Source organism: Lichenostomus cassidix, chromosome 2, assembly GCF_008360975.1.
Source record: "Lichenostomus cassidix isolate B80296 chromosome 2, HeHo_3.0, whole genome shotgun sequence".
Taxonomy (NCBI): Eukaryota; Metazoa; Chordata; class Aves; order Passeriformes; family Meliphagidae; genus Lichenostomus; species Lichenostomus cassidix.
In genome coordinates, this window is record NC_139482.1 from 118555383 (window position 1) to 118582526 (window position 27144).

At 38.9% G+C, this 27144-nt stretch overlaps 2 protein-coding genes and 1 long non-coding RNA gene across 19 annotated transcripts in view; 1 reads left to right on the plus strand and 2 right to left on the minus strand.

Annotated features, from left to right (window-relative positions):
• The window catches only part of SULF1 (sulfatase 1), a 183550-nt gene extending 167509 nt beyond the window's left edge, over window positions 1-16041 (plus strand). For 9 of the 11 annotated variants that reach the window (XM_085052995.1, XM_085053000.1, XM_085052996.1 and 6 more), the window contains 8 exons: window positions 2277-2523; window positions 4179-4275; window positions 4361-4455; window positions 4865-4930; window positions 5450-5622; window positions 6580-6722; window positions 6827-6950; window positions 13638-16041. In XM_085052995.1, the coding sequence (XP_084909121.1) occupies window positions 2277-2523; window positions 4179-4275; window positions 4361-4455; window positions 4865-4930; window positions 5450-5622; window positions 6580-6722; window positions 6827-6950; window positions 13638-14461 (1769 nt within the window). In that variant the 3' untranslated portion in view covers window positions 14462-16041. Of the gene's footprint in view, window positions 1-2276; window positions 2524-4178; window positions 4276-4360; window positions 4456-4864; window positions 4931-5449; window positions 5623-6579; window positions 6723-6826; window positions 6951-7847; window positions 7882-13637 lie in introns of all 11 variants that reach the window. The other 2 variants (XM_085053004.1, XM_085053003.1) reach the window with 2 other exon arrangements.
• LOC146442108 (uncharacterized) lies at window positions 15288-17112 on the minus strand. The gene is made up of 2 exons (XR_014850149.1): window positions 16566-17112; window positions 15288-16459 (listed from the first exon to the last, which is right to left on the minus strand). It is a non-coding gene; the product is annotated as an uncharacterized LOC146442108 (long non-coding RNA).
• A 1641-nt stretch (window positions 17113-18753) lies between these two features.
• SLCO5A1 (solute carrier organic anion transporter family member 5A1) overlaps window positions 18754-27144 on the minus strand; it is a 74163-nt gene continuing 65772 nt past the window's right edge. The window contains exons 9-11 of one of the 7 annotated variants that reach the window (XR_014850146.1): window positions 26405-26862; window positions 23245-23359; window positions 18754-20178 (exon numbers count right to left, since the gene is read on the minus strand). Coding sequence is in view for 2 of the 7 variants with exons in the window: in XM_085053006.1 (XP_084909132.1) it covers window positions 26417-26862 (446 nt within the window). In the remaining 5 variants the exon portion in view is untranslated. Of the gene's footprint in view, window positions 26863-27144 lie in introns of all 7 variants that reach the window. The other 6 variants (XR_014850145.1, XR_014850148.1, XR_014850144.1 and 3 more) reach the window with 6 other exon arrangements.

Sequence of the window (27144 nt, forward strand, 5' to 3'; positions counted from 1 at the left end):
TAAACTGGGACAGAGTAGGTTTGGGTTAGTTATGAGGAAGAAATTCAGTACTCTGAGGGTTGTGAGGCACTGGAACAGGTTGTCCAGAGAAGTTGTCTATGCCCCATCCCTGGATGTGTTCGAGGCCAGGTTGGGTGGAGCTTTGAGCAACCTGGCCTAGGGAAGGTGTCCCTGCCCATAGCAGGGGGGCTGGAACTCGGTGTTCTTTTAGGTCCTTTCCAACGCAAACCACTCTGTGATTCTAGTAGCATCAATAATAACAATGTCCATCCTTTGGATCCCGGTGAGGATCAGCCCGTAGGCTGCGGGTGCGGCGGTGGCGGTGATGCTCTGGTGCCACCTGTCGCGCGGCTCAGAGATGGCAGCGCGGTGGCCACCGTGACTCGGGGCCGCTGCTCGCCAAGGTGCCGGGGCAAGTGCTTTGCTGCATGGTTAAGGCTGAATTCGCTCGCTGTTTGGGGATGTCCCGCACACATCTGTTCCCCGAGGCACTGCGGGGCTGCTCTCCGACTGAAGCGCTGCTCGGCTCTCGCTTCCCTTCTCCCTTCCCTGCCCGTCCGGAGCGGGATCCCCGCCGGGACACGAGTGGGATCACAGTGTCCTCTAGTGGAGCGTGGGCTGAAGGCATGGTATGAGAGGGCTTTAGGACTTGTGTTTGGTTTCTGCTAATGACTTCTACAAAAGAAGCCTGTTTGAAGAAGCCATTCTTTTAAATGGAGCATGACTTTTTCTTCTCTCTGCACAGCAAGACAAGTGAATTTCTGTAGCTGTAGCAATAGAAGCAGAGCCAGATTTTAGAATTTGTTGAAGAGCAGGCTATATTCTCCTGTTCTCTAACTAGACTACAAGACTGGGGAATGAAATAAAGATGGGTCTTTAAAGCAAGAAGATAGTGAAGTCGTGTGAGGAACACAAAACTTAGAAGGTGCTGCACAGATGTCTGAAATAGACAATAATGTCAGCAATAAAAAGAAAATAATGTCGGCATCATTCAAAATATTTCCTGATTTGAAGCCTCCCCCACTCTGGATGTGAACAAGAATCCCTGGTATTCTTTGTACATTCAACCACAATATTGTCTGTCTTAAGTTGTCTCATCGTTCAGCCTAAATACTGTCTTGATCTAATTTCTTCCAGTTGTTTAGTGTGATCTGAGGAACCTCACAGTGTGTACAGGCAGACCTCTGCTGAAAAGTGTCCATGACATAGACTGCCAGGGTCATTCTCAAACAGAGCAATGCTCTCTCAAGTGATATTTTCACAGAGACACACCTTCTGTGTATCTTAGAAAGAGGTGCTGCCAAGTCACCAGCAAGGGTTGAAAGGGGAATGTGACTGGAGCAAGTTACTTGGGAAGAGAAAGTAGGGAAGGGATGGAAAACATCTGGAGGCATCAGAAAAGGTTGCTTCATTATGCTTTAATTCCTTACAGCATTCTTATACCTCTTCCCTTCTCCACCTGCTGCAAATCAGCCTTAACACTCCTCTGAGTAGAGCAGGGAAAGACTCATCATGATGAGACATTTTTAAAGGAATTACTAATTCAGGCCAAACTTCAGATAACGGATGTATGAGGTGCTTATGTACTCCACCCTTTCAGCCACCTGTTTATTAAGTAGTATCATCAGAGGCAGTTAAATGCAATAAATTGTCCCATCTGACCCTATGAATCTTTCTACATAATTTTATTAAGGAGGAATATGGTTGCAGATCAGAAAGGTGCTTTGAAACTAATTTTTCTGTTCATAAAGATGAATGTCTTCATTGCCTTGACTGAGACCTTTTCTTACCTTGAAAAGGAAAAGGTGTTAACCTTTTAAAAGTTAATTTTTTATTCTAAAGCATACATAAATATGTCACTGCCATTTTACAGGTGGTGACCTTGTTTCACAGTACTGAATGATTTCATTTTCTAAAGTGGTTTCTAATCCTGTGGCTTCTGATTTTTTTTTTTATGTCTCTTTCTAGATATCTGGTTTCTGAGATACTGTTTTTTATTTGAAGGTATAGATATTAATTGTGGCATAAGGTCAGGCTAACATGAAATGCAAACCTCAAAGCAATCAAAATTTCATGCTACTCATGGAAGTGTGGGCCCTAACCAAAAATCATTAAATAAGCTTCTGTAAAGTCAGAAAAAATAAACCAGTTTTACTGAACAGCATTCTTCTCTTTGGAATATGTTTTGTGTTCATGGCATAGATCATGTAGATACATTCATATATACATATATATACATAATCAACTTGTAAATGTAAATGTTTCTCCTGCTTCAGAATACAAACCTAGGTTTGTTCACACTCGCCAAACTCGGTCCTTGTCTGTGGAATTTGAAGGTGAAATATACGACATAAATCTGGAAGAAGAAGAACTACAGGTGCTGAAGACCAGAAGTATCACCAAACGTCACAATGCTGGAAAAGATGAAGAAAGAGAGGAAATTCCTCGTGCTGCTGGTGACACAATGGTTGCTGATGGCACTGATGCTATAGGTCAACCCAGCTCTGTCAGAGTGACACACAAGTATGATTGCTTTCTCTATATGGTTGTTTTGTTTCTTAAAATGAAATCTTCATTTTCTAATTGTACTCTTTCCCCCTCTATACAATATTTAGGAACTTGAAACTGTCATCATAGATTTTAGATAAACCTGAGTTGTATGTTTTAGAAAGTAGAATCATATTTATTGTGTCTATTTTAAATGGAGGCCTCTAGTTTAGGTTTTATTTCTGAGGAGGAGGAGGCATCTCCAGAGGAAAATTAGTCCTTTGTATCGAAATATGCATCTTATGATGGATTAATTACACTGTCAAGATGATGCTCCTGCTGTTCATTATAATGTCTAGACTACCAGTTTAGCATAGAGGCCTAAATCTGAGATGACTGAAGTCCCACTCTACATGAGGACAGATTAGATCAGTTGCATAATGTTTCTTAATGCTTAGTTGTTTGCAGCCATTACCATTAGCTAAAATACATTAGACCTGATTATTCAAGATAAACTAAATCTGAATGAAAATGCAAACATCTCAAAATAATTTCTAGGTTAAAAAAGTTAATGTGATTGATTTGAAAAGCCAGGAAGATGCAGGCAACAAAAATATTTGTTTAATCCCTTCTGTTTTATTTAAAATATAAATAGTGTTTCTCTGCTTTCGTCTTTTTTTTTTAAGAAAAACATAAAAATTAGCTTTGAATAGTAAAAATTATCCCTTTTTACACTGATAATTTCCAACCATGGAATTAATAAAGCTTTAAGTAGTTTTCCAGGAAAGTGGTTACTTCTCCATAAAGTGTTTTGATCTTTACAGGAGAGTATTACTTTCAGAATTCTTTGAGCGAAGTAAAAACTAAAATAGGATAACATGGGAGAAAAGTGTCTACATCATTTCTTCCATTACTCTTCTCAAAAATTAAGAGATCTGATGAAGCAGGACCCAAGAAAGATTCTATCTGTGCAATTGGAAGATTTCTCTAATTAAGGAATTTTTTCCCAGCATGGTGACTTTGAAAGCCCACCTTGTAGTCTGCTGGATTTTCCATCTCAGTCCACTTCCTCGGTTTTTCTTGTGCTTTTTTTTCCTCTTGGTAGAGCTGATTTTTCAAACTGTTGTGAATGTTTTAGTCATTGCCTTGTTTTTTAACTCAAGTGCTTGGCTCACTTTTTGTTTTACCATGTGTTTGAACTTCTTCCTCTAACTTTGGTCCTTGTTGGTCTTTATTGATTGTATTGATCTTCACCCTCTGACTGTATATTCCCTTCTCAAGCGGTTTCCATGCTGGGAAGATGGGCCACATTCTTGTGGCAAGAAGAATATATTTCTGAGCAGCTGGTGGTTAAATAAACAATGGCACATTTGATTAATAAGAGGCTTTAAATTCTGAACAGATTTTTACTTCAGTTTCAATTTCATTTCTGATTGATTAAGAATGTATTGCATTTCTTGCTTAGCAGCCCCACACCATCTGTCATGGATGATGAGTCTCTTTTCCAGAGAAAACAGATCAAAACAATTGTTATTATTAAGTCAAGAGAGGAAGACCTTGTAGAGTTTTTTTATTTACTAACAGAATATTAAAAATAATTTATTAGGAATGTTGGAAGAAGAGAAAAAATGGGTGGGTAACTGGGAAATGACTGACCTTCATTCTCCTGTTTCTTAAACTCACATCTACAGATGTTTCATTCTTCCAAATGACACTATTCACTGTGAGAGGGAGCTGTACCAGTCTGCCAGAGCCTGGAAGGACCACAAGGCTTACATTGACAAGGAGGTAAGAGGTATTTTAAAATCTCAGTGAAATCTTTACACTGCTATCTTTTCAAAGAGTAATTCTGACTCAGAAATATTCTCTGCAGATTGAAGCTCTCCAAGACAAAATTAAGAATTTGAGGGAAGTTAGAGGACACCTGAAAAGAAGAAAACCAGATGAATGTGATTGTAGTAAACAGAGGTAAGAGAAGTGGCACTAAATACTGAATGCTACACTGATTTCTAAGGCTTATGCATTTTCCAGGGGGTTTGAGATGGAAAATTTTTTAAAAAGGCTTTATTGATCTTTATAACCATTGTAGGCCCTTATTTTAGTTAAATATGAGGAGAAGCTACTGTGAACCACAAGAAGGTAAATTTTAACATTTTAAGATTAAATATGTTTATATTCTTCTAACATGTTTGAATCCACTGTAGTTCTGCTATAACCTAGCAGAGGATCACGCAGGTACAACTTTCTTAAATGAAGTGAAAATTGTAAGTTATTCTATATAGTTCCTTAAGAAAATGTCAAAATAGTATATTTCTGTTTTGGTTTTGTGTTGAAAATAGTTTCATTGCTTAATAATTCCTAATAATTTTCCCTGTAGCTATTACAACAAGGAGAAAGGGGTAAAGGCTCAAGAGAAACTCAAGAGTCACCTTCATCCCTTCAAGTAAGATTATTACTAACCTCTCATTCTCACATTGCCTTTTTGGTGACTGGAGAAATAGAGTTTTGGGGATTTTTGTTTGTTTGTTTGTTTGTTTGTTTGTTTATTTGTATTTTGTTGGGTTTTTTGTGGAGAGAGGAAGGGAGGAGGTGAGGGAAAGAATACGTCACATGTAGCAAGTTATCACAGGAAACATTCAGTAGTTTTGGACCAACTTGTTGAAGTTTATGGATAATATTTCTTAAACCTATTGATAGGAAAAGGATGAAAATAGTAATATCAGAAACAGACGAATATTTTTTTAAAAGATCCAGTAAAACCTAAGTGCAGCAGTGCATCTTTTCTCATGATTGCTGAAGGGAACACCTTATCTTAACAGCTGGGGAAGCTGAGCTAGAAGAAGTTCACATTCTCATCCTTCCACCTTAATAAAAGCCAGAAAGGTGTAAAACCTGCTGGTGCTGTTGTTAACCAAACAGAGGCTGTTCCTACTCAGCCATGCCCAACTTCCTCTCTGAACAGGGAAGCAGCACAGGAGGTGGATGGCAAACTGCAGCTGTTCAAAGAGAACCGGAGGAGGAAGAAGGAGCGGAAGGGGAAAAGGCGCCAGAAGAAGGGAGATGAGTGCAGCCTTCCTGGGCTGACGTGTTTTACCCATGACAACAACCACTGGCAAACAGCACCATTCTGGAACTGTAAGTCCACATGCAGATGTGATCTAGGTTATCCTCTGCTGTATTACTGCATTTCCACTTCACGCAATCACAACATTATTCTGACCTTTAATACTGTCAAAGATGTCAGCACATAAAAGGTCTACTTTAATTTTAACATTTTTATAAAAAAAAAAAAAAATTATCATGAACAAAATGCAGCTACTATCCCTTATGAATTCTTCCCATTACTCCTATTTTTTATATGATAGTTTCAAAATCACTGTATACAAACAAAATATTAGGAATAAAAGATATTTTAAGTCTCTTTAAACTTCAGGGTACATAGATGACTATCCTATGGAGACATACTTCAACATTTCTCAGTATTCAGCATAACAAACAATACTTTTCTCATTTTTGATGGTGGACAAAGATAAGTGATCAAAAACTTTCTTTTCAAAAAATTTCAAGATCAGGTGATAATTAAGTTACAACATATTTGACTCCAAGCTGAAAATTTGCTAAGAACAACTTTTCATTTGGAGAAAGGAATTGACTTCTAGTGCTAATCTGTTCTGATTGCACTAGGACTTCTGCTAATATGTATTTTACATTTTAAAATGTTCCTAAAGTAGTCATATGCATGATTTTTGTTTTAAAGACAGCAATTACAACAAAAAGTTATGAAAAGAGTTCTCATGTTGCTGTGTGTTCTGGCAATGTTCCAGCAACAGTCATGGGGTAAAAAAAATCTGCTTTTGACACAGTCCACAATTTGAGGAAGAGCTAATGAATTATAATACCATTACTATGTTTATGAAGTCTGTTCAAAACATTGATACTGTTCACAGCTATTCACAGTACCCAAATCTAAATAATTTTAAATTAAAATCTAAGGCAATGCTAATATTTTATTATTGTGATTAAAGGTACTAGTAGAAGAAACAAGCATATTATTTTTCACTGGAAACTAATAACTTGTTTCTTTAATTACAGTGGGCTCTTTCTGCGCTTGCACAAGCTCCAATAACAACACTTACTGGTGTTTGCGAACAGTTAATGACACCCACAATTTTCTCTTTTGTGAGTTTGCAACTGGCTTCTTGGAATATTTTGATATGAACACTGATCCCTATCAGGTAAACCACTTTCCCTGTTGCAAAATGTCATTCACCAGACCCCTCTCGGGCTTTTTTAATTTTTGTTAACAAGTATCATTTCCCTTCCTCACTCTCTTTCTCAGCTGACCAACACAGTTCATACAGTGGAAAGAGGCATTTTGAATCAGCTACACATCCAGCTGATGGAACTGCGAAGTTGTCAAGGTTACAAGCAGTGCAATCCGAGGCCAAAGGGACTTGAAACAGGTACAAGACAAACAGTAGTGTTTATTTACATTTCATTAATATTTTTTTCGTCTATTTAAGTACTAATTATATTCATGAAGTGTCACTCTCCTAAATGTTGCTCTGAACAATTTGGAATTATCCATATAAACCATCCTGCACATCTGCATGACAAGGAAGCATCTTTGCAAGTTTGCACAGGTTATTCTTGACAGATATTGATGGCAAAAACCACCATTTGACAGAAATGCTGCAGAAGGATATTGTTATTGGAGCTAATCAATAATAGCTGCATGCAGATCTTCACAGCCATAACTCTTTTCTCTGTTGCAGGGTTTATTTCATTAGTTTTTGCCTCCCAGTATCAGGTGAGGTATTAAATCCTGTGGTTTTTTCAAATGCTGTCTGCCTATGTGAACAACTTCAAGTTCTATACCACAACTGACACTTAACATTACAAACTTCTAATCAGCAGTAATCTCCTTCATTTTTGGAGAAAACAGCATTTCTTTACAAGAACCTCTGGTAAAAATAGCTGGTATTTTTACTTTGTATCCCTGGAATTCATGGCGTTTAACTTTGGTTGATTGAACATTGTGATTCATTTTTTTCACAGGAATAATCCATTCTACGTAATTTATGGTGTTGCATCTCTGTATCTCTTTCTACATCTACAAATGTTTCTCTTTTTTACAGTATCTAATTGTTTGGGGGTTTTATTATTTTTAAAAACCTGTGGGTTTTCCGTTCTTTTATATAAAACTTCCAGGAAATCTTTGTTGGACTGCAGCTCTGTCTTTATTTAACACAGTACATTTCTTTTTAGGAATTAGATGCTGTGCATGGAAAACTACATTTTGAATGGTTTTACAAGTTCTAAACACTAACAAAAGTTACTCTTGTATTTTCCTATATCAGGAAATAAAGATGGAGGAAGCTATGATCCACACAGGTATCCACACTTTTTTATTCTCCTCAGCAGCTTCTTTCCAAATAATTGCATGACTCCAATCCATTTCAACTAATGTCTGTATCCTGCCATGTTGCACAGCATAGCTTCTGATGCATGCATTTTCTAACTACTCTACACTGAACTTGTCCATTGTTTTTTAGATCTGCCATTCTGCATTTAACGTAGCTCATTGTCATAGCAAGACTTCATACAGCTCATATTTCATGCCTGTACTTCTTAGATGTTTGCCCAAGGAAAATTACAAAGCAAGAATCATCCCTTTTGGGTTGCGCTCATGTTATCATGTTGGTTTTGGATGGGTTGGAGGTGTTTTTCTGGTTTTATTTAGTAAGTCTTCACAGCTGCTTTTAAAATGTGAACCGAACATGCTTAAAAGACTTTCTGAGGTACAAAGAACCTAATCAAACCCATGGAAGCAAAGCAAAATCTTCTCACTGGCTTTAGGAAATGTTGGCAGATACCGCTTCGGGCAAAAGCAGTGCTCAATATGCGCAGCCTGTGCTCAGAAGCCAGCAGGAGACTGTTCAATATAAGTGTGGCAGAAAGACGAGGCTCCTTTGGGCTGGGACCAGATCAGACAAGCATGAAATGAAATTTCTTAGAAAGGTTGTATTATTTGAATTGAGGAAAGGCACCAGGTGAGGTTTTTTATACCTAATGTTTGAACCCGAGGAATACATGACAGACAGCTCTTTGAAAGTATATTTTCCTGTTTAAAAGTATACTTATTGTACCTACATGTTTATCATGCAGAGCCCCATGTCTCCTGGTGGAGAAACCAGCCAAATATAGAGCAAAAACCTGAGGAGACTGAAAAACTGCAGGTCTTAGCATACTGCACTTGTGTCCATTGAGCAGTACTTGTCCTCAGGGTGATAAACAGATTAATATCTGTGGAGTGTCATATTTAGACTGGACTGCTTTTCACAGTTTATCACTTTTATACGTTTTCATCTCCATGCACTTTGGAGGAGTAGCTCCTTATATACATTGCTTACTTGAAAAGTAAACAAGGGAGTCTAAGGGGTATACATAAAATCTTTTTTACAGGTTTCTGAAAAGAACCTTGTCATTAGTATCCAGCAGTCAGAGAACAATTAAACAAATGTATTTCAATGTATAGATCTCCAATTTAAGCAGCTAGATTTTCCTTTGCAGCCAATTTTGTATCTTCTCAACGGAGTAGTTTTGGGATCTAGGAAAATGATACATTTTCATTTGGTTTATATCCCACTGTTTGCATTGCTCATTACAGCCTGGTGGGAACTGGTTACTGCAATGATAGAAAGTAATCCCTGTAATTATGCTTTTAAATCTTTCATTAGAAACCATCCGCATAAGTAAGCATTTCTCATTTTAACTACAGATCTAACAGAAATGGCATTTTTGAATTGTAGGATTTCATGAAATAGTAGAGCACACAGGATTAGTCTTTAAATTATATCTTCCTACACTGCTTAGTAACAAAAACATTTTAACTTTTGATCCCAAAGAACATACAATAACCATTTTGCTGCTGTGATAAATAGCAGGTATAATGTAACACAAGCAATATTGCTCTGTGCCATGACATTCCAGACATCCAGTTTCTCAATTTACACAGGTGCCTGTGTTTAACATATTGGTTCAAGCCCCATCTTGGTGGAATATGTTTTTCTTTTCCTAAACATAAAAAGCAAACAAACAATTAAATTAACAAACCCCATTTATCAGGAAGACTTAAAACAATCTGCTAGAGGATCCTTCTCTTGCTGCCTGCAGAGAAACAAATGGAATAACAATGGAAAGTCATCTGAATTGCCCCTTAGGCTTCCTTCAGATCATGTAGATTCTCCAATCAGACTTGTTTGCAGTTCAAAATGCCCTGAGTTAGTAAAGCACTGCCTGTGTTTTAAATAAAACACTGGGACAACAGGCCCATGTGGAAATAGCCATTATAAGGGTGTTTGCTTTACACAAAGGGACAGAGAACTTCGGCAGGGAAGAACCAGTGTCACCTTTGTCCTTTGACGGGCAGAGTGTGACTCTGCAGACATGGCTGGTAACAGGATGTGTGAACTGCACATTCCTCTCTCCTCTCCTCTCCTGCTTGTCTGAAGTTTTTCAAAGCCACCAAGGATATGATTGTACCCACTTGTCTTTAGTCTCAAAGGAGACATATTCAAATATCTTATTAGTTTTGAGACAACACAGGCACAGGTGGCATCATAGAGAACACCAGGGTAAGATAAATGGAGAGTAAAGCTTAACTAAAGCTTGGTCTAAAAATGAACAAACAAACAGTCAAATGACAACAAAAAAAAATAGTCAGTTTTGCTTTGAACAACTAGCAACAATTTTTTTCTCTTTTGGATCTATGTCATAGCTGAGAAATTCCAAAATGTTGATCAAGGAAACCACTGCCATGCTGTTTCTCAAACGCAACTCATCTGCACTTTCCCTATTTCACACCTATTTGTAATGAAATTTCTTACAGGGGAAAAATCTCTTCTTTCCTCTCTTCTTCCCTCTGTATGCTTTGATTTCAGTGGGAAACTTCACTGCAATTTGTGGAATTAAAATATGAGGTAACTTGCTCAGTCAACCAAAATAGCTCTAGGATCTTAAGACTTTGCATTCCTATTTGTTTAACAAGTATAAATACAAGTTATCTCTGTCTTCAAACAAGCTATTTTCCTCTGCTTGACACAAAGGTCATGGAACAATTCCCAATGCCTTCCTAGCTGTGAAACTTCTTTGAGACTGCAGAAATAGTCCCACATTCAGAGGACAAAAATTAGATCCAGAGTGAAGGACCATGTCGCTCTGACTCAGACTTTCAGCTATTTTGTAGGAATACAGTAAACTCTTTGCTGATCTTACCCCTGTGCAGCACAGCTCATTGCCCTGCTGCTGAGGCTCCTCAGAAACCCTGTTCCTCTTCACTGGTCCCCAGACTTCCCCACTGCCCAACCTTCCACCCCAGCTCAACCCTCTGTCCCACTGCTGGGGATGGGCAGCAGAGGCCCTTCTGGACCCAAAGGCAGCTTTCTGGCTCCTGCTTTGCTGTCCCATTGCCCTGGTCTGTCCTCAAACCTGTTAACAGCATCACTTCTGTTTCAGTTTCTGCCATAACATACCAATCCACCTTTCTGTCCCTATAGCAGTTTGTTTTCCTATACAGGCTCTGACGTGACCAAAAAAAAGAAAAAAAAGAAACCCAAACTACCAATAGAAATAAAAACAGAAAAAATTTTAATATTGTTGCATTTGCAGTGTGGTTGATATATCAGAGGGTTTGGTGACTAAATTCTTAGAAAAAGCAGCCCACCTCCCCCCCCTGTGATGTTTTCTAGGGCCCTTAATGCCTCCCAGCACTGGAATAGTAATTTTTTTTCTTTAAACCCCTGTGGTATTTAATTATCTTTTGTTTCAGGAAACAAATTATCCATAATTTGACTTACAAAGGTGGCTCTCATATGGCCATGCTATGATTTCCTGTCTCTTGTCTACTTCAGGAAAGAAAGAAGGAAGATGCTCTGTCATAGCTGTTCTACCAAATCCAAAAATCTTATGTTTCTTCCTGGAAGAGGAAGATTGTCAAATGTTTGCAAGAAAAGATATTTCTAGAATTGGATATTAAAAAAATAAAGTACTTAAATTTTATGTTGTAAAATATTTGCAATTGCATGAAGTGAAAAAAAATCAGTTAAGAGCAAAGATTCAGGTGTTTTTAAATAAGAAAAATGGTCTCCTTTTGGTGGGAGCAGAATAAGGCCTCTCATTGTAAGAAAATCTTGAGGTTTTTTCTGACCGTAATGGTATTTTTATGACTTTCCATATGATGGACTAAATACTGGAGAAATTCTTTTACTGTGAACTCCCAAGGTAGTAAGAAGCAAAGAATGTAATCTATGATAGACAGAAGTTGAATCTTCTGTTCTACTTGAATAATGAGAAAGGGCAACTCAAAATACAAACGCATTAATAGAGATGCCAGGAACCATCTGTAGGGATGAAGGGCTCAGTGCAGACGGAGATTTGAGCTCAGTTCACACTGTTGGACTGCAGCCACTTGAACTTCTAAAGTAATTGCTACTAGCCTACCTGCCTGTACAGTTTTCATGAAGCACATAAATCGTTATCAGTGAATTAATTACTAAAGATTGCCTGCAGTATCATTTGCAAGGAAAAAATTGTCACTTTCCCTGACAGACATTTGCATTGCCTCATTTGTCTTTCCTTGTAGACCAGTTTGTTGATAAAATCTTTTCAGTGAATCCAGTCTGTCCAGTGAATTAAATAAAATACTGCTGTTCAGTGTTACTTTTCAGTACTAAATGGGCTTCACACCACAGTTGATGATCTGAGTTACCATAGTTACTGTAACAAATTTTTGAAATATTTTGGAAATGGGTTTCTTTTGTGTCTTTGCATTTTCTGGCTGCGATCAATAAAAATGCAGCTCGATTGTTAGTTATAGATTCATATTTATGCCCTTTATTCACACTTATTATTTGAAAAGGCTGTTAGATATATTCTTTGAAAGCTTTTTTAAAAAGCAAAACCTGAAGAAGATTCTCTATGGATATTTTAACACTATTTTACAAAGTGATGCAGTCCTATAAATTAATTCACACCAATTTTTTACAGCTTTTATTTCCCCTAATTGCTCCATGTAAACTAAAATGAATGTTTAGAAAATAGATTAAAAACACCTTTGGCTATCATTTATTAAATAAAATGCATCTGTTTAGTTTGTAGACCATATTTCCTAAGCTACCCAGAAACAAAATTCATGTGGGCATTGAAGTTCAGGTCACCAATGGCTTTCAGAGTTAGTCCCATCTGTTATACTGATGCCATGATGACTTTTGCCTTTTTCTTTTATATACCTTTTATATATATCATATTTGTAATTTTCAGCCTGATATTGTGGCTGATATTGTACCCTAGTTCTGGGATTCTGCTAGGCAGGGAGACCAAACATCCTCAGATGGAGGCTGGAAGCCATTATGCTATCTTGGTTCTCTATAGAAACCAAGGTTGCAACCTTCTCTCTGGAACATATTTTGCAAACAGGATTCAAGCCTCATCTGATGGGGGATACTTTAGAATAGGGAGATGTCACACCACTTGTTAAAGCTTCTTAATAGGATCCTTGTCAGCTATGCTAATCTGCAAGGTCTATACAAATATTATACACATTATATGGGGTGTGCATTTTGGCATTTCCCACCTTGACGAATTGTGCACCACAAGGATCCTTATCAAATACTGAAGTAATTGGTCCTTTATCCCTTTAACAATGTCTGGCTCATAATTCTAGGACCAGAAAAAGGCATCAATACTTCATACTTGTGTCATTACTGCATATGTTGCTGAAGTGCTCAGGAAAGGCAAATGGATTATCTGTGTATTGAAACACCTTTCCTGCCTTGAAACATCAGAGGAAAGACTTCTCTCTGAATGCCATCACAAAGCCCCATTAGACCAGATTTTGTTCTTTTTTCACTCGGCCCAAGGATGTAGCAGGAGACAGGGGGGTTCTTGCTGTGTGTTCAGCAGGAGCTGTGAATATATCCAAGGCCAGAACCATTCTGCTGAGGGCAAAAGAGGTGGAGCATCTCACACTTCAAGCTACCTACTTTATGAGCAGTGGTGCTTTCAAGCCAATTGAAGTAGAAACACATGTGGAAGCTATTCTTGCACTTCTAATAGTGTTCACCAGTAGGCTTTATTCTTTCTTTCAACAGAGGACAGTTATGGGATGGATGGGAAGGCTAAGCTGCCCAATTTCACTGGCGACATTGACTGGCAAGGACTGGAAGACTTGTACAGTGTGAATGAAAGTGTATACGAATACAGACACAACTTTAGACTTAGTCTGGCTGACTGGACTAATTACTTGAAGGATGTAGATAGAATGTTTGCACTGCTGAACAGCTACTACCAGCAAAATAAAACAGACAAGGATAACACTGCTCGAAGCAATGGGGAAGGGGACGAATCATCCACGCCGTTCACCTTGGCAGAAATGAGTTCTGCTGAGGAGTCCAGCGGCCTGACTGCAGAAGAGTTGCAGCTTGTTGTGCCAACAGACTTTGCAGCCCTTGCTTTGAGCACGGTGAATTTAAGTCAGGAGAGGAAACTTGAATTAAACAACGATATTCCTGAGAAAAGTAGTTTGAATGACGCACACTGGAGAAATAGTCATCAAGCTGAAAAATGGATGGAGGATAAAGAATCGGACCGTTTTGATATGGATTTCAGTGGAAATGGTTTGATAGAGTTGGAGTCCCGGCATAGCTTTATGCTACAGCCCATCAGCATTCCTCAAAAAGACACTCATCAGGATAGTGACACTGTGGAAGATATATTTGAAGATCAAATGTATCTTCCCATGAGGTCTGATGAACCCTTTGTTCATCAGACTGTAAACATATCCATTAGGGATTCACCTGTCAGTACCCAGGAAGCAGGAACTTTCTTTAAAAAAAATGAACAAAGTCTTGCAGGAGAAAGTTCACAAATCCTAAATGCAGAAGGCAGTGCCTCAGCTCCACTCTCCTTGGATTAGATCAATTTGTAAACTGTTAAATAAGTTCTCCTTTTTCTTAATAGCAAACTAATAAAGGTAATCACGACAACTGACATTCCATGTTTATTGTAGATATGTTTTGCAGCTAAATTGAGCCCAATTCAGTATTTGTGCATTTTTTTATTCACATGCACGTGCTTTCACTGTAATTCTCCACACTGGGAGGCAAGACTTCCAGTTTTTCATTAAAAGAAACAGTGTTAACTTTCAAATGCAGTAGCACATTCTCTGAAAGCTAAATTTCTTTCTTGGAAGAGGATGTTTAATTACTTTCTCTGTTTTCAAATGATCCCACCATGAATGTTTCAGTTCACCCAATATGCCTGCATAATGTTTTTTTATCAATTATTTTAACCACTGGCAATTCTTAATGTCACACGTTCAAGTAAAATGCACTTTTAAAACCTGTATGCCATACCATTTATGCATTTAACACCTTACAGGTTCTTAGTTTGCTCGTTGTCTTATGAAATTGTGAAATCAATAAATAGACTGACACGAAAGAGGTAAACAGCATGGATTGTGGAAACAGACTCTTTGAATATTATTTTAGCAAAAATATTGCATGTTTTTGTTACTCTTATTAAATTTACTCTCAGAAAGGTATGGCTAATGATTGTTAACTGTAGAAGGATTTGTTTAAATTGGATTGTTTCCATATATGTTGATATTGTCAGTATTAAAATTCCATGAATTTTTTTACCTTTTTTTTTTTTCTGATACTGGTAGAAAGGTTCACATCAATACATAAATGCTTTTGTCACCCCACCTGATTTTTATTATTCTGAACAATATCTTGACAGCATTATTATAATTTTGAGTCTTAAATTCTTTTTTTTTTGTTTTGAACAGGCATTAAAGGGAATGATAAAATCATGTTAGATTTCCATTATTTTAGACACAAAAGGCACATGAGGGTAAAAAAAAGTAGCTTAGTAATAATTTTTGTTGTTGTATTCTAAATTTTTTCTTGAACTTTACCAAACATTAAATTTTATTAAGTATAATACAAAAATTACTTTGAAAAATCTGTATTACTCAAAACTTAATATTTTCCCTTGCTTTTTTATAAATTTCTAAAGGATCACCACAACATCAACAAAAAAGTGTTACCTCAAAAGATGTGATTCCATAATGTCCAACTCACGGGTGTGTTTCCTACCTGTTACATGTTACTTAGTGTAGTGAATATTTTTTTGGCTATTGCAAGCACTGCAGGTTAATCTTACATTCATTACATTGTATTTTAAGTTGAAACTTTTAAAAAGGAGATTCTTTTAGTAGGATTTTAATAATTTTAAGAAACAATCTTTTTGATGGACTCTGTAAATATGTTAAAATTACTAGTTCTTTATCTGATGTATGTGTCATGGGCTGATTGATAGAAAAACGTATTTATGGTCATGAATGATGCTATTTGTACATAGGTTTTAAGTTACTAGGATACAAACTGTGTTTTTAAATCTTGTATAATATTTCTGTGATACTTTTATAGTACAATTCTGGCTTCGGGAAAGTCTAGAAGCAATATTTCTTGAAATAAAAAGTGTTTTACTTTACCTGCTTCAGAGAAGTCCAGGCGATCCAGTTTTCCTCCTGATTAAGTTTTCAAATATATGTTAAAAGTTTCAGCTTTACGAATCCATCCACATTAAAAACAACAGGTAACAAAATAACACACAACATTCTGTTAGTTATAAATTATTCCTGGAGATGTGAAATTTTTTTTTGTTTAAGACATGCTGAGGTTTTAATTTTTTTTTTAAATTCCAAATTCATCCCATCCTTTCTTCCTTGAACTCCTTGCACCGAGCTGCACAACCAGCAGTTCCCAGAAGTAACACAGTGTTTCCTGGAGCCAGGTCTTGCTTTGCTGCTTTCTCTCCTCCCTGCACAGCTCTCCCTGTGACAGCAAAGCACTGCAGACCAGACATGCAGGGCTTACAACCACAGATCTCTGCCCAGGAGTTGTGTCTCCTTGTAAAAGAGTCAGCACAAAAGAGAATTTAGCTTCCAAGGTAAATGCTCTCTTACATGCACTCTAGGTTTGTTTGATGGCCTGTGAATAAGATTACTTTCATACCTAAACTCAGCCTCTGAATCTGTGCTTCTTGAACTCTTCTTTCTTTTCCACACTGCTTGGATACTGATGCTTCTGCAGACATGAACTTACAGCTGATGTTTGTGGGGATCAGGAAAGGGGATGAATCCAAGTGCTCAAAAAGCAGTTGTTGCCATGCCATAGAGCCCTGAGAGAAGTCTACCCTGAAAGCACAGTAGGAAGCACAGGATGTATTTCAAAACAGGGTCAGGAGCAGGCTGAAACAGAGTTTGGGAGGACTTGAAGGACAAATGCAAACTGAGGCACAGTCCCACACAACCACCTCTCGTGTCTCTGTGCAAGGAATTATCCAGCACCAACAATGTGCCCTATGTTCTTTGAAAGTACTTCTTTGAAAGAACCAAGCAAGGTGCTTTCTCTCTTAATCCTTGGGTAGAGAGACAGAAGGGAATGGTGCAACAGTGTGGTTCATCCATTCACCCCACCTGTCCTTCCTCCTTACCTGATAGCTTAAAGTACTCACTCAGGAAATGGAAGAGAGAGCATCTTCTTAGTTTGAAAGTGGTCCACCTTCGTCTTCTAGGACATTACTTAGTTGTCTAAACTATCAGAAGCTTAGACAGCGCCTATCTTCTAAACTAGGTGGCAGCCTTTTTTACAGGTCTCTTCTAGGAGTGTGGAGGGAAAAATGTGTAAAGGACACTCACTCTATAGGCAAGAGGTACAGGGAGCAATGAGCTCTGATCCTTGCTCTCTTGGAAACATGCATCAAATATAAAACCAAACCAAGTTACAGAGGCCAAAATCTGTCCTATCTCCAAGCATGCAGCATAAGCAGTGTGTTGCTGTCCCCATATGTTTTGCATTTCTTTCTGCACAGCACTTCTTGTCCCATAGCTGAGGCAGCAGAGTCCATGAGCAGTGAATGGTGACTGTCGGGAAGCTTTTACAGGCAGTTGTAGCCTCAGGAGTGAAACAAGTGCCTAAATCTGACTTCGTTGGCAAGTGCTCCTCACAGCAGGCAAGGGGAGAGCCAAGGGGAGGACCTTCATGGCTTTCTCTGATCTGCAGAGCACTGGCAGGTGTGCCTAATCTAAAAGGCAGTACATAGTTCATTACTTTCTGAAGGGCCCCTGGAGCTGGACAGGGAAAACTTTACAACTTGCACATCTTTGGAACGTAGCAATGTTACATGAAAAGTTTCATCTGGGATTTAAAATCAGGCAGCTAGTATTGCCCTCACGTGTGGGACAGTGTGAGACACTTTCTGAGACCTCCTGGCAACTGAAATCACTGAAGAAGAGCAAAGATATGTACTTCCAAGCCCCCATGATGGGCAGAGACATGACTTAGAAATGTTATCAGTGGGTGAATCCTGTTGCTCCTGAGGTAAATACACACTAGCAGCTTTTCAAAAAACAAGCATTGGGACCAGAGCACTGTTCTGGAGTTCAGCCACCTGCAGGTTTTTATGACAGCTGAGGGAAAGTATTTTAGAGAGCAGGTCTGAGCACAGACCACCCCCACTGTCCCAGCCAAAAATCCCTGAGATGCCTGCAGCTGTCTACACTGGAAGTCACACAAGCACAGTGGGAGAGGCTCTCTGTACAACCGTCAGGGCTGAGACGCCAAGAGGTGCAACATCCCTGTCCAAGGAAGATCTGCCCAGGACTAGACTTGAGCCCCGAGCAGCCGTGGGTGCCTGGTATGTGTGATGTAACAAAATTTCTTTAGTTCCGGCAAAACCCAGTCCTGTTTGTGTGCTCTGATAGAATTTTTCAGTGAGAACCGATGTGCAGTAAATGGGGTACAAGGCAGAGAGTCATTTCGGAAATGATGTGTCACACCTGAGGGGACACAGGGACAGCCTGGACTGCCTGCAGGACGCTCCCAGCCGCTCGGGCAGCAGGTGTCAGTGCAGAGCCATGCACAAGCGCCTCTCCTCGAGCCCTGCTTCCTTCCCGGTGCTGCCAGCCACTGCCGAGGGCTGCAGCTATTCAGTCTTCAATCAGCAACAGCACCCGAGATGTGCTACAAATCTAATCTCATCCACGTTCCTTGGTTTAACAACTCTGGTCTTGGACATTGGTGATATGCAGGGGGATCTGAAAGATGCTTTTTTGTGTGGTTATACGTACTGGAAATGAAAACACCTAAGTCCTGCTTTGAACCTGAAAATCAGAGAGGATCTGGACCCAATCAACACACATGATATGCTATTTTTTATTTCCAAGTATCAAGTATTCAAGAGTTTGTTTTGTAAACACATGTTTACAACAGATGCTGACAGTAGATTTCATTAAATCATGGGTTATACAATTTTAAAATTATTATTCTAAGCTCTGTTGAGAAATAAATATCAATTAAAAAAAAAACATACAGGAGCCTAAAGTATGCAAAAATACCCATCATAAACCAATTATTCTCTTTTTACCACAGCACAGCACCCACACACTCATACAGTCAGACATACTCTACAAATCTCCTTAATACTCTACACATTTGCTTAATAATGAGTTTTTTAAAAACTAAAAAGTTACAGGCAGTGTGCCCACTCCATGCTCCTACAATACTACGCAGACTGTTGCTGTTCTGCACAAACCATTTGGTAGAGGTATGCACTGCAGCCAGGGGCCAAACTCCCATGTGCTCAGCTGGTGAAAAGAGCAGGTCTTCTTTCAGAAAGCCTCCACTCAACTGTGGAGCTCACTGATGCAAAATTTTCTTTTTTTTACTGAGATTCAGCTTTGGATAATTTTGTACTTTTTTTGTTTTGTTTTGAAATTTCCCTCCATGTTTTCAAATATAAAGTTTGCTACAGAGGCAAAATTTCTGCCCTGTTGTTCAGAAGTGTGATTACTGCTATAAGTGCTTTCAGTGCATGAGCAGCCCAGGCACAATAACACAAAAAAAATTATGGCTCAGAATTTAAAATGGAAGGGAAAAAATTTTGTCTTCAAAATTTTAAAACCAAACCCCTCTGTTGCATTTAAAGTCAACCAGATTTGGCCTTTTTCCATTCCTAGAGATAGAATTTGCTCTTATTCTACCCCTCTCTTTCTCATATTCCATGAAAGAACATTCATATTTCAGATCTCAACCCTCATTTTTAATTCAAACTTACTTACATTGCTTGGTTAAGTGGTTCCAGAATTTAGGCCAGTGTTACTTATCATTACTATAGAATTTATTTTTAGCCCCTGCTTAAGCAAAGCAACTAAATAAAGTAACATGCTACAGCAGGCTGAATACATTCTACATGAGACTTCTGTGGTCTGTGTAGCTTTTACTTTACCTATTACTGCTGGGCCAAATCCTACACTGACTCCTGAAATTACTTGCCCACACAAGAGCTAGGTAGGAATTGGCCCACCAGGAATTACAAACACTGTCTTTGTCAGAGCAGACCAGACTTTAGGAACAGAAACACATGCAGTTGCATCATTGACATGCCTTGAATATGTCATTTAAGCCATAGTGAATACATCATAAAATACTTCAGTACCTATTAGCACCACAGTGTTGTTTAGTCTTTTGTCCAGAGATTATCAAGCTGTCTCACCCTGCCTCGAGGTGAACGATGTTTTGGATGCTTTTTGTAGCCCTTCATTAATTCCACAGCTTTTCACCTATTCTATATAATGAACAAAACATTGTTATAGGATAATATTGTGACAACTAGTTTGAGATTGAAAAAACAAAAAGAAATACAGTACACACAATGGATAATGCAATAATTAAAAGAGTAGAATGGAACCTGGATAAATAAGCACCTATTCTGTAACACTTGAAGTCAAGAAAACTTTGGAGCTACTTTGAAATTGCAGAGCTATGTCTGTGTTTAAAAGGCTGCATTAATAAAAAACCAGCTTAACTAAAGGACTGAAGGGGTGACTGCAAAAGTTGTTAACTGTATATATTAACTGTAGTTTAATATCATGGATATGGCCACAGGATATGGGTAGTGTTAACTTTCCTCCTTAATTTACGCAATAAATGATGAGGAAAATACAGGAAAAATTTCCTTCCTGAGGATCAGTTAGGCTTTCAAACCTTTGGCCACAAAGTAACATGTATTTGTGATATTCAGTGTAAAGAAGATAAATCATGTGAACCCTGGCCATACCCTGTCCTCACCCTGAAGGCTCCACATCCCTACTCTGTGACAATGTTTACATGTAATCTTTTCGAACTGTTGTTTGTCAAAGAAAAGGTTGAAAGAAAAAATAAAAAAACCCTAATTCTGTATCAAAGAATAAGTCTACCACCATGATATTGACTGCCCATTTTTTTAGACATGAAAGTGTCCAAAAAATCAAGTCCAGTATGCGAAGAACCTGAAATGTAGGTTAAACCTGTAATCAACACAAGTGGCAAACACTGTCCAAAGCAAAGATGATGGAGAATGCAATCCAGGTAAATCTCTGCTACCAGGTGTTTTAAGCCCCTGGAAAGCAAGCACAGCTGGATGGCTTCAGCTGGGGGAACCCAAATTCTGAAGCATGCAGCATAGCATCTCCAAAGCCATTGCAGAACACACATTATTGAGAAAACAGAAAAATATAAACTTGTTTAGGATGTTTTTTATGTTTGATCTCCAAAAATAGTAGTAATAACCAATGAATAGAGTATAAAAGTTAAACAAGCACTTGATATTTCCTAGTTCACACACACTTGCTAAAGCTCCAGCTTGTTAACTTCCAACTCAGGGTATGGCCTAGTTCCTCAGCCTCAACATTGGGCTAGTGAGGCCAAGAATCTGGCTCCAAAATAGCAGTAAGACACTTTGGACCTATTTATCATCATTTTTATGTCAATATAACACCATGAAGATCTGTGGTATCACATGCACAGAAAAGTGTAGTAAGGCAGCAATAATTCAGGCATTTTTGGGGAAAACTTGCAAGAACAGCGCAGAAGGTGCTAACCTCTGTCCCAGACATGCTCTCTGGAGTTTCACTGAGCAGGCAGTGCTCTGCTCTGTTTGTGCAGGATCCTGACAATTTGTCATCTGAACCTCTAGGTTCAAATCCTGTGAAAGCGCGCAATTTGAGTCTACACCATCACTTGAGCAATTTCACTGGCTCTGCAGTCAGAAAGATGCCTTTATTTCATCTATCTCCCCATGTAGCACACAGGTTTTCAGCCAGAAAATCGTAAAATAAGTAAATGGCAGGAAGAGTTAGAATGGATGAATCTTAGACCATGTCCCCAGAATATTTTTAATTTGAATCTATATGAAAATGACAGCTTTCCTCCATAGCCAAATATGAAAGCAGTCACACCTGAATGCCACAGGAGAGTACTCAAGTGCTACTTTGTGCTATTCTGGTTACAATTATCATTGAATCCATGGGGGGGAAAGCTCATCATGGAAACACTCTTTGGATAAAGGAATTTCTTTTTGAATGGATTCAGTCCCATACTTACATATGTGCCTTATTTTTAAGTGCATTACTTAAGTATATGAATTTAGCCACATATTTAAGCATTCCGCTGGATCAGAGCCATAATCAATGAACAGCTAATACTACAAATTAATTAGCAACATTTTAAAACCCCCGTATTTTTAAAAACACGTTTTTTCAAGTGTTTGTAATTAATTTAGGGCCTTTCAAATGTACATTTCTAGTACCTAGCAGGAGATCTGTGCCCCTACTTCACTTACATAACAGCAAGTTCTGAAGAACTGCATGTTACTACATGCACTTCGAAAGATACATAGGCTGGCTAAAGAACTGAAAGTTTCCAAACAAATATAAATTGTACCATAATATTCAAAGTTTCTTGCAGCTGCTCACAGTATAGTGAATGGATATAAAATGCCATTAGTTCCAAATGATATCATATTATATCCAGTGTGCCCATGGGGAAGCATGGGAACCAAAACCAGAGGGCTTTTGCCTGAAACTGGGAACACAGGGTCCCACTCTCCAGATTATTCCAGCCCCTTAAAGATCTAAAAATTATCTCCTGAGGGTGCTGCATTCATAAGCACCCAAGGCCACAGCTTCATCCATTCTGAAGGTTTCTCCTTTTTGAGGAAACAAGGGTGAATGGGAGGGTAAGCAGGGACAATTAAGCTGTTCACTCAAGTCCATATATTTGGGCTACTTTTCCTCTCATGTTTCTCACTCTAAATCAGGACTAAGTGGTGTAAGAGGGAGTTAGCCCATCTCTATGAGGGCATTTTGGCCATCACCAGATGTTTCATATTATCCCTAGCTGGCAAACTGCAGGCAGGTGCCTTGGGTTTGCTACTGATAGCAGCCTGTGGGTGAGCAGGGCAACTCCTGCTTCACCTTTCTTGTACTTGCTGCACCTTTTGTGTTTTGAGGTCAAGAGAGGGAAGCTGGCAAAAATTACAACTTAATGGAATTTTCTGTTCTGTGGTGAGAGGATCTCACAGTAGGAAGACAGCATGGGCCCCTTCACTGGATGACAGGCAAAATTCATTTTTAGCTCCTGTGAAGTCAGTTTAGCACCATGTGTCGATCATGACTGCTGCCAGAGATGCACTCAATGCCTCTAGCAATTCTGCTTCCTCCAGCAATGACAGCCTCAGAAAATAGTGTTTGTTCAGCAGGTCTCAGTCCATATATTAATCAATGACAATGCTGGAATTGACATTTCTATGAAGTTAATGTGTTGCCCCTGCATACCTTTATTGGCTTAGTTTAGACTATTATAGCTTACTCACAAGGAACTCTCCTTCAGGAATCAATCAAAAACTGGCCAGAGTCTGGGTTTTCTTTCTTTCAGAGGACGTTGACTTATTTGATGTTATAGAAATTTATTCACACTGCCAAAATTATCTATATCCAAAAACAGGAACAAATTTGTTCAAAAAGTAAGGAATTACATTTTGTTTTGCATATAATTCTCAAAGAAAAGTTAAAATTAAAATTTAATTTTTAATGAAAAATTAAAATTGAAAGTATGTAAAGAAGGCTTTTTCAGTATTTCCAAAGTTAACATCTTTCCTTCTACATTCCACTTTCTCAACCATTTAGAAAATATGAATGTTCTTAGAAGTTGAAGAGTCAGGATATCCTTAAAATAAATGCAACAAGCTCTGAATTCCCTTGAAAGTTCAGAAGCAGCAGCAGCTGCAGAAGTGTCACTTTTATCACTCTCATTCTTTGGTATCAGTGCCATTAGTTCCTGACAATCCTAATCTGCTCTCCCTTGGTTTTTGTATGGAACAGAACACAAGGCATGAAATATAAGAGATCAGGATAGATGATTAATCTTCAGTCTTTTACAATTCCCTAAATGCTCTGTTTCTGAGGTATTTGAAAAGATTGTCACTTGTCCCTGTGATGATTAAAATGGGCACGTGATTAAAATGGATGAGTGCTGGGCTGCAATTACACTTTGTCCTACTACTTTGCCAATTTTTGCAATGGTAGAAAATTCTTGGTGCAACAGGCATTTCAGACTGGAGCAAAAGGAAACATTTTTATCATCTATTCCGATCTCCTATAGCAAATATATATATACCAAACACCTTTGAGTTTATTGTGAGGAAATTTATTTCTCCAGACAAGAAGTGTAGAAGCCAACATCTCAGGGAGTGTGTGCTAACTGAGAACACATTGTGTCTGGGAAAAACACATTCTCAAGCTTAACCCAAAAAAGCTATTAATGTGGACAGAATAACAGGAAGTGATCAAAACAATATTGCTCTATGTTTGGGGTAGAAAAATCTGAGTTTCCAGATAGACATTATTACAAACAATATGAATGGACTGAGACGTTCTGAATAAGCAGCCCTGTGGGTAGTCCCATGTGCTGGTCAAGAGGACCCAGGTAATGACAAAAGGCAGCTGGCAAAGGCAGAGAGGGAGAGCTACTCTTCCCAGGACAATTCAATGGATGCCAAGGAGAGTACTGCCTTTAATTTCAAGGACTTGGTTCCATATAATGTTTGATCAATATACACATTTTTAAAATTCAAAAATCAAATCAGGAATAACTCTTTTCAAAAATACATAGATGCTCTGCTCTTTCCTATTTATTTTCACACAAGTTCTCTACTCAGCAAAACCCAAACAAGACTATCACTGAGTCCTCTTAAAAGACTGCTTTGAATTTCCTACACTTCTAACACTTCCCCTGCAGGGTGCAATACAGTCTTGAATTCCTAGTGTCCAACTGAAATAATATTTTCTGCCCTTTGAGACATCATTAGTAGCTCACAAGCATGATACTACAAAGCCTCCAGAGCAAGAAATGAAATGCCAAGCACATTTGATTAGAAAGTCTCAGCATCTCCTGGGGAGAGAACACACTACAGTAATTTGGAATAAGCAAAGGCCACATCACGTCCTGTGAGACAACACTTGCCAATAATTTCTGTTCTTAGCTCTTCCTCTGGAAGGCCAAAGGAGAGAGAAACTCACCTTTTGCCTTCACAGGAACTTTCTGTGAAGCTGAGAAAAGGAAAGGCAGCCATGTGTGGGACAAACCACACACCCAGGATCTCCAGGCCCATCCCACCAGCCTGCCGAGCACTGGGCAGCCAGAGAGGCAGAAGTGTGGCTGAAACAAGAGGGTCTGAGCCAGCCCTCCCTTCCCAGCTGTCTCAGGGTGCTCAGTGCCTCAGCAGTGCCAGGAGTGCAGGGAGAGCCTCCTACCTGGCACCAGAGTGGGCAGGGAGAGCCTCCTGCCTGGCACCATGGTGGGCAGGGAGAGCCTCCTGCCTGGCACCATGGTGGGCAGGGAGAACCCTACCTGGCACCACGGTGGGCAGGCTGCTCACAGCTCTCTGGAGGGGTTCCTCTGCTCACTCCTGCAGCAGGTGGGAGCAGCACCAGCCTGAACTCTGCTGCTGCTGGCTGTGAGGGACCTGCCAGGTCCTGGACACCAGATGAGGCCACTAGCTCTGCCTCACGACTTTCCCACTGACGCTGAACCGGACTGGCATGCAGTTCTGAAGGACAGTCAAACCTATCAAGCTATAACCAGCCATTTTCTTCTTCAGGAAAGTATGGATTTGGTGCTAGCAACAGCCACCCAAATAACATTGTAGAAATATGCACATATCTGCTCTGGTATGTGTGTATGATTCCTACATCCTAATGTTATAATAAACCAATACTGAAGTTCTTTACTTCAAGCATTACAGTTTCCTATGTACTTTGTGAAGAATGACTACATCCCATCAAATGAAAATTAATGCACATTTTGACAGGATAAAGATGTTATAACTCAACATTTGCAAATGTTACCTGATGCATAACTTTTGTATGGCTTGACATGTTATTAACAGTACTTTAAACCTTATGTTATTTTTTAATTTAGTGATTATGCCTGAAAATAGCCCCTTTCAAATTCAGTTGCAGTAATGTCTTTAAAAGCAAGCTTTAAACTTAATTTGCTGCACATACAATTATCCAAATAAGTTGCATAGTTTAAATAAGTTCAGTTGTGCTTTGTAGCAGAACTCACAGTAATTACTCATCTCTTAAAAATACAATTTGCGGATATGAAGTTGACAATACATTTAAGCATTTTTGTGAGTCTAGACATCAACAACAAGAGTTTTTGTCACTCTTCCACTGACTTCTCCTGTTCATAACACCTCATCCTTACAATGATATTAGATCAGAGCATGGACATTTAATGGACACATCTGAAATAATTACAAACACAATTTTTAAAACTCCATTGTCGGGAGGGGAGGAATAAGAACTTGGGTTGGTTTGAGGTATCCAGCCCTCAGGAACATATTATGGTTGTTTGCATCAAGCTTTGTTGGTTTTATCACATGTTACATTTAGATTAAAAATAGAAGGCACAGGTGTTTTACAAGGCGCCGTAATTAAGTCAACCAACAAAACTAAATATTACATTACCAAGCCAGGGGTCTATATCTCAACAGTGACTTCTTCCAATGCATTTTCACTTGAGGAATTTATTGCTTCTGAAAAAGGGCCGGGGTAGGTCTGTGCTAAGCAGTTCATTCCTTGTGCCACACTGATGTCTCCTCGGGAACTGAAGGTAGGGCAGGATCTAGTCCGTGCATAGTTTTGTTGGGGTCCAGCTTGTCCCACCATCTCACTCACAGTGTTCACCGGTGAAGCCCTCCAACACTGTCTCTGTAGTTGTTCTTCCTTACACTTTATGGAATACCAGGCCAGGAAAATAAAAAAGAATCCCACGAACTTGAGAGCAGCTGCCAACCCAAAGTAGACAAAACGAAATGAGGTGACATCGTATTCCCAACAAGATCCTTGTACACCACAATCCTGTTGCCAAAGCATGCACGTGGTGTCAATAACAGCCCCAAAATAAATTGGAGTGGGAATGTAAGCTGAAACAAAAATAGCAAGAGAAATAATATGTGTTAGCATATTGTGGAAAACTTCTGAAGAAACTATATGCCTCAGCCAAAGAGCGTAGGTCGAACATTTTTGAGATTTCTACACTGCTGTTCTCACATGAAATGTAAAACACGGAAAACTGGTCAGCAAATCTTCCCACTGACACTGCTTACCCCACATGTGAAACCTACCACAAAAGGGAGAGAATTCAAACAAAGAAGCCAATGCAGCAGCACCTGACAACAGGTACTTCAATCTGCTGTCCCCAGACA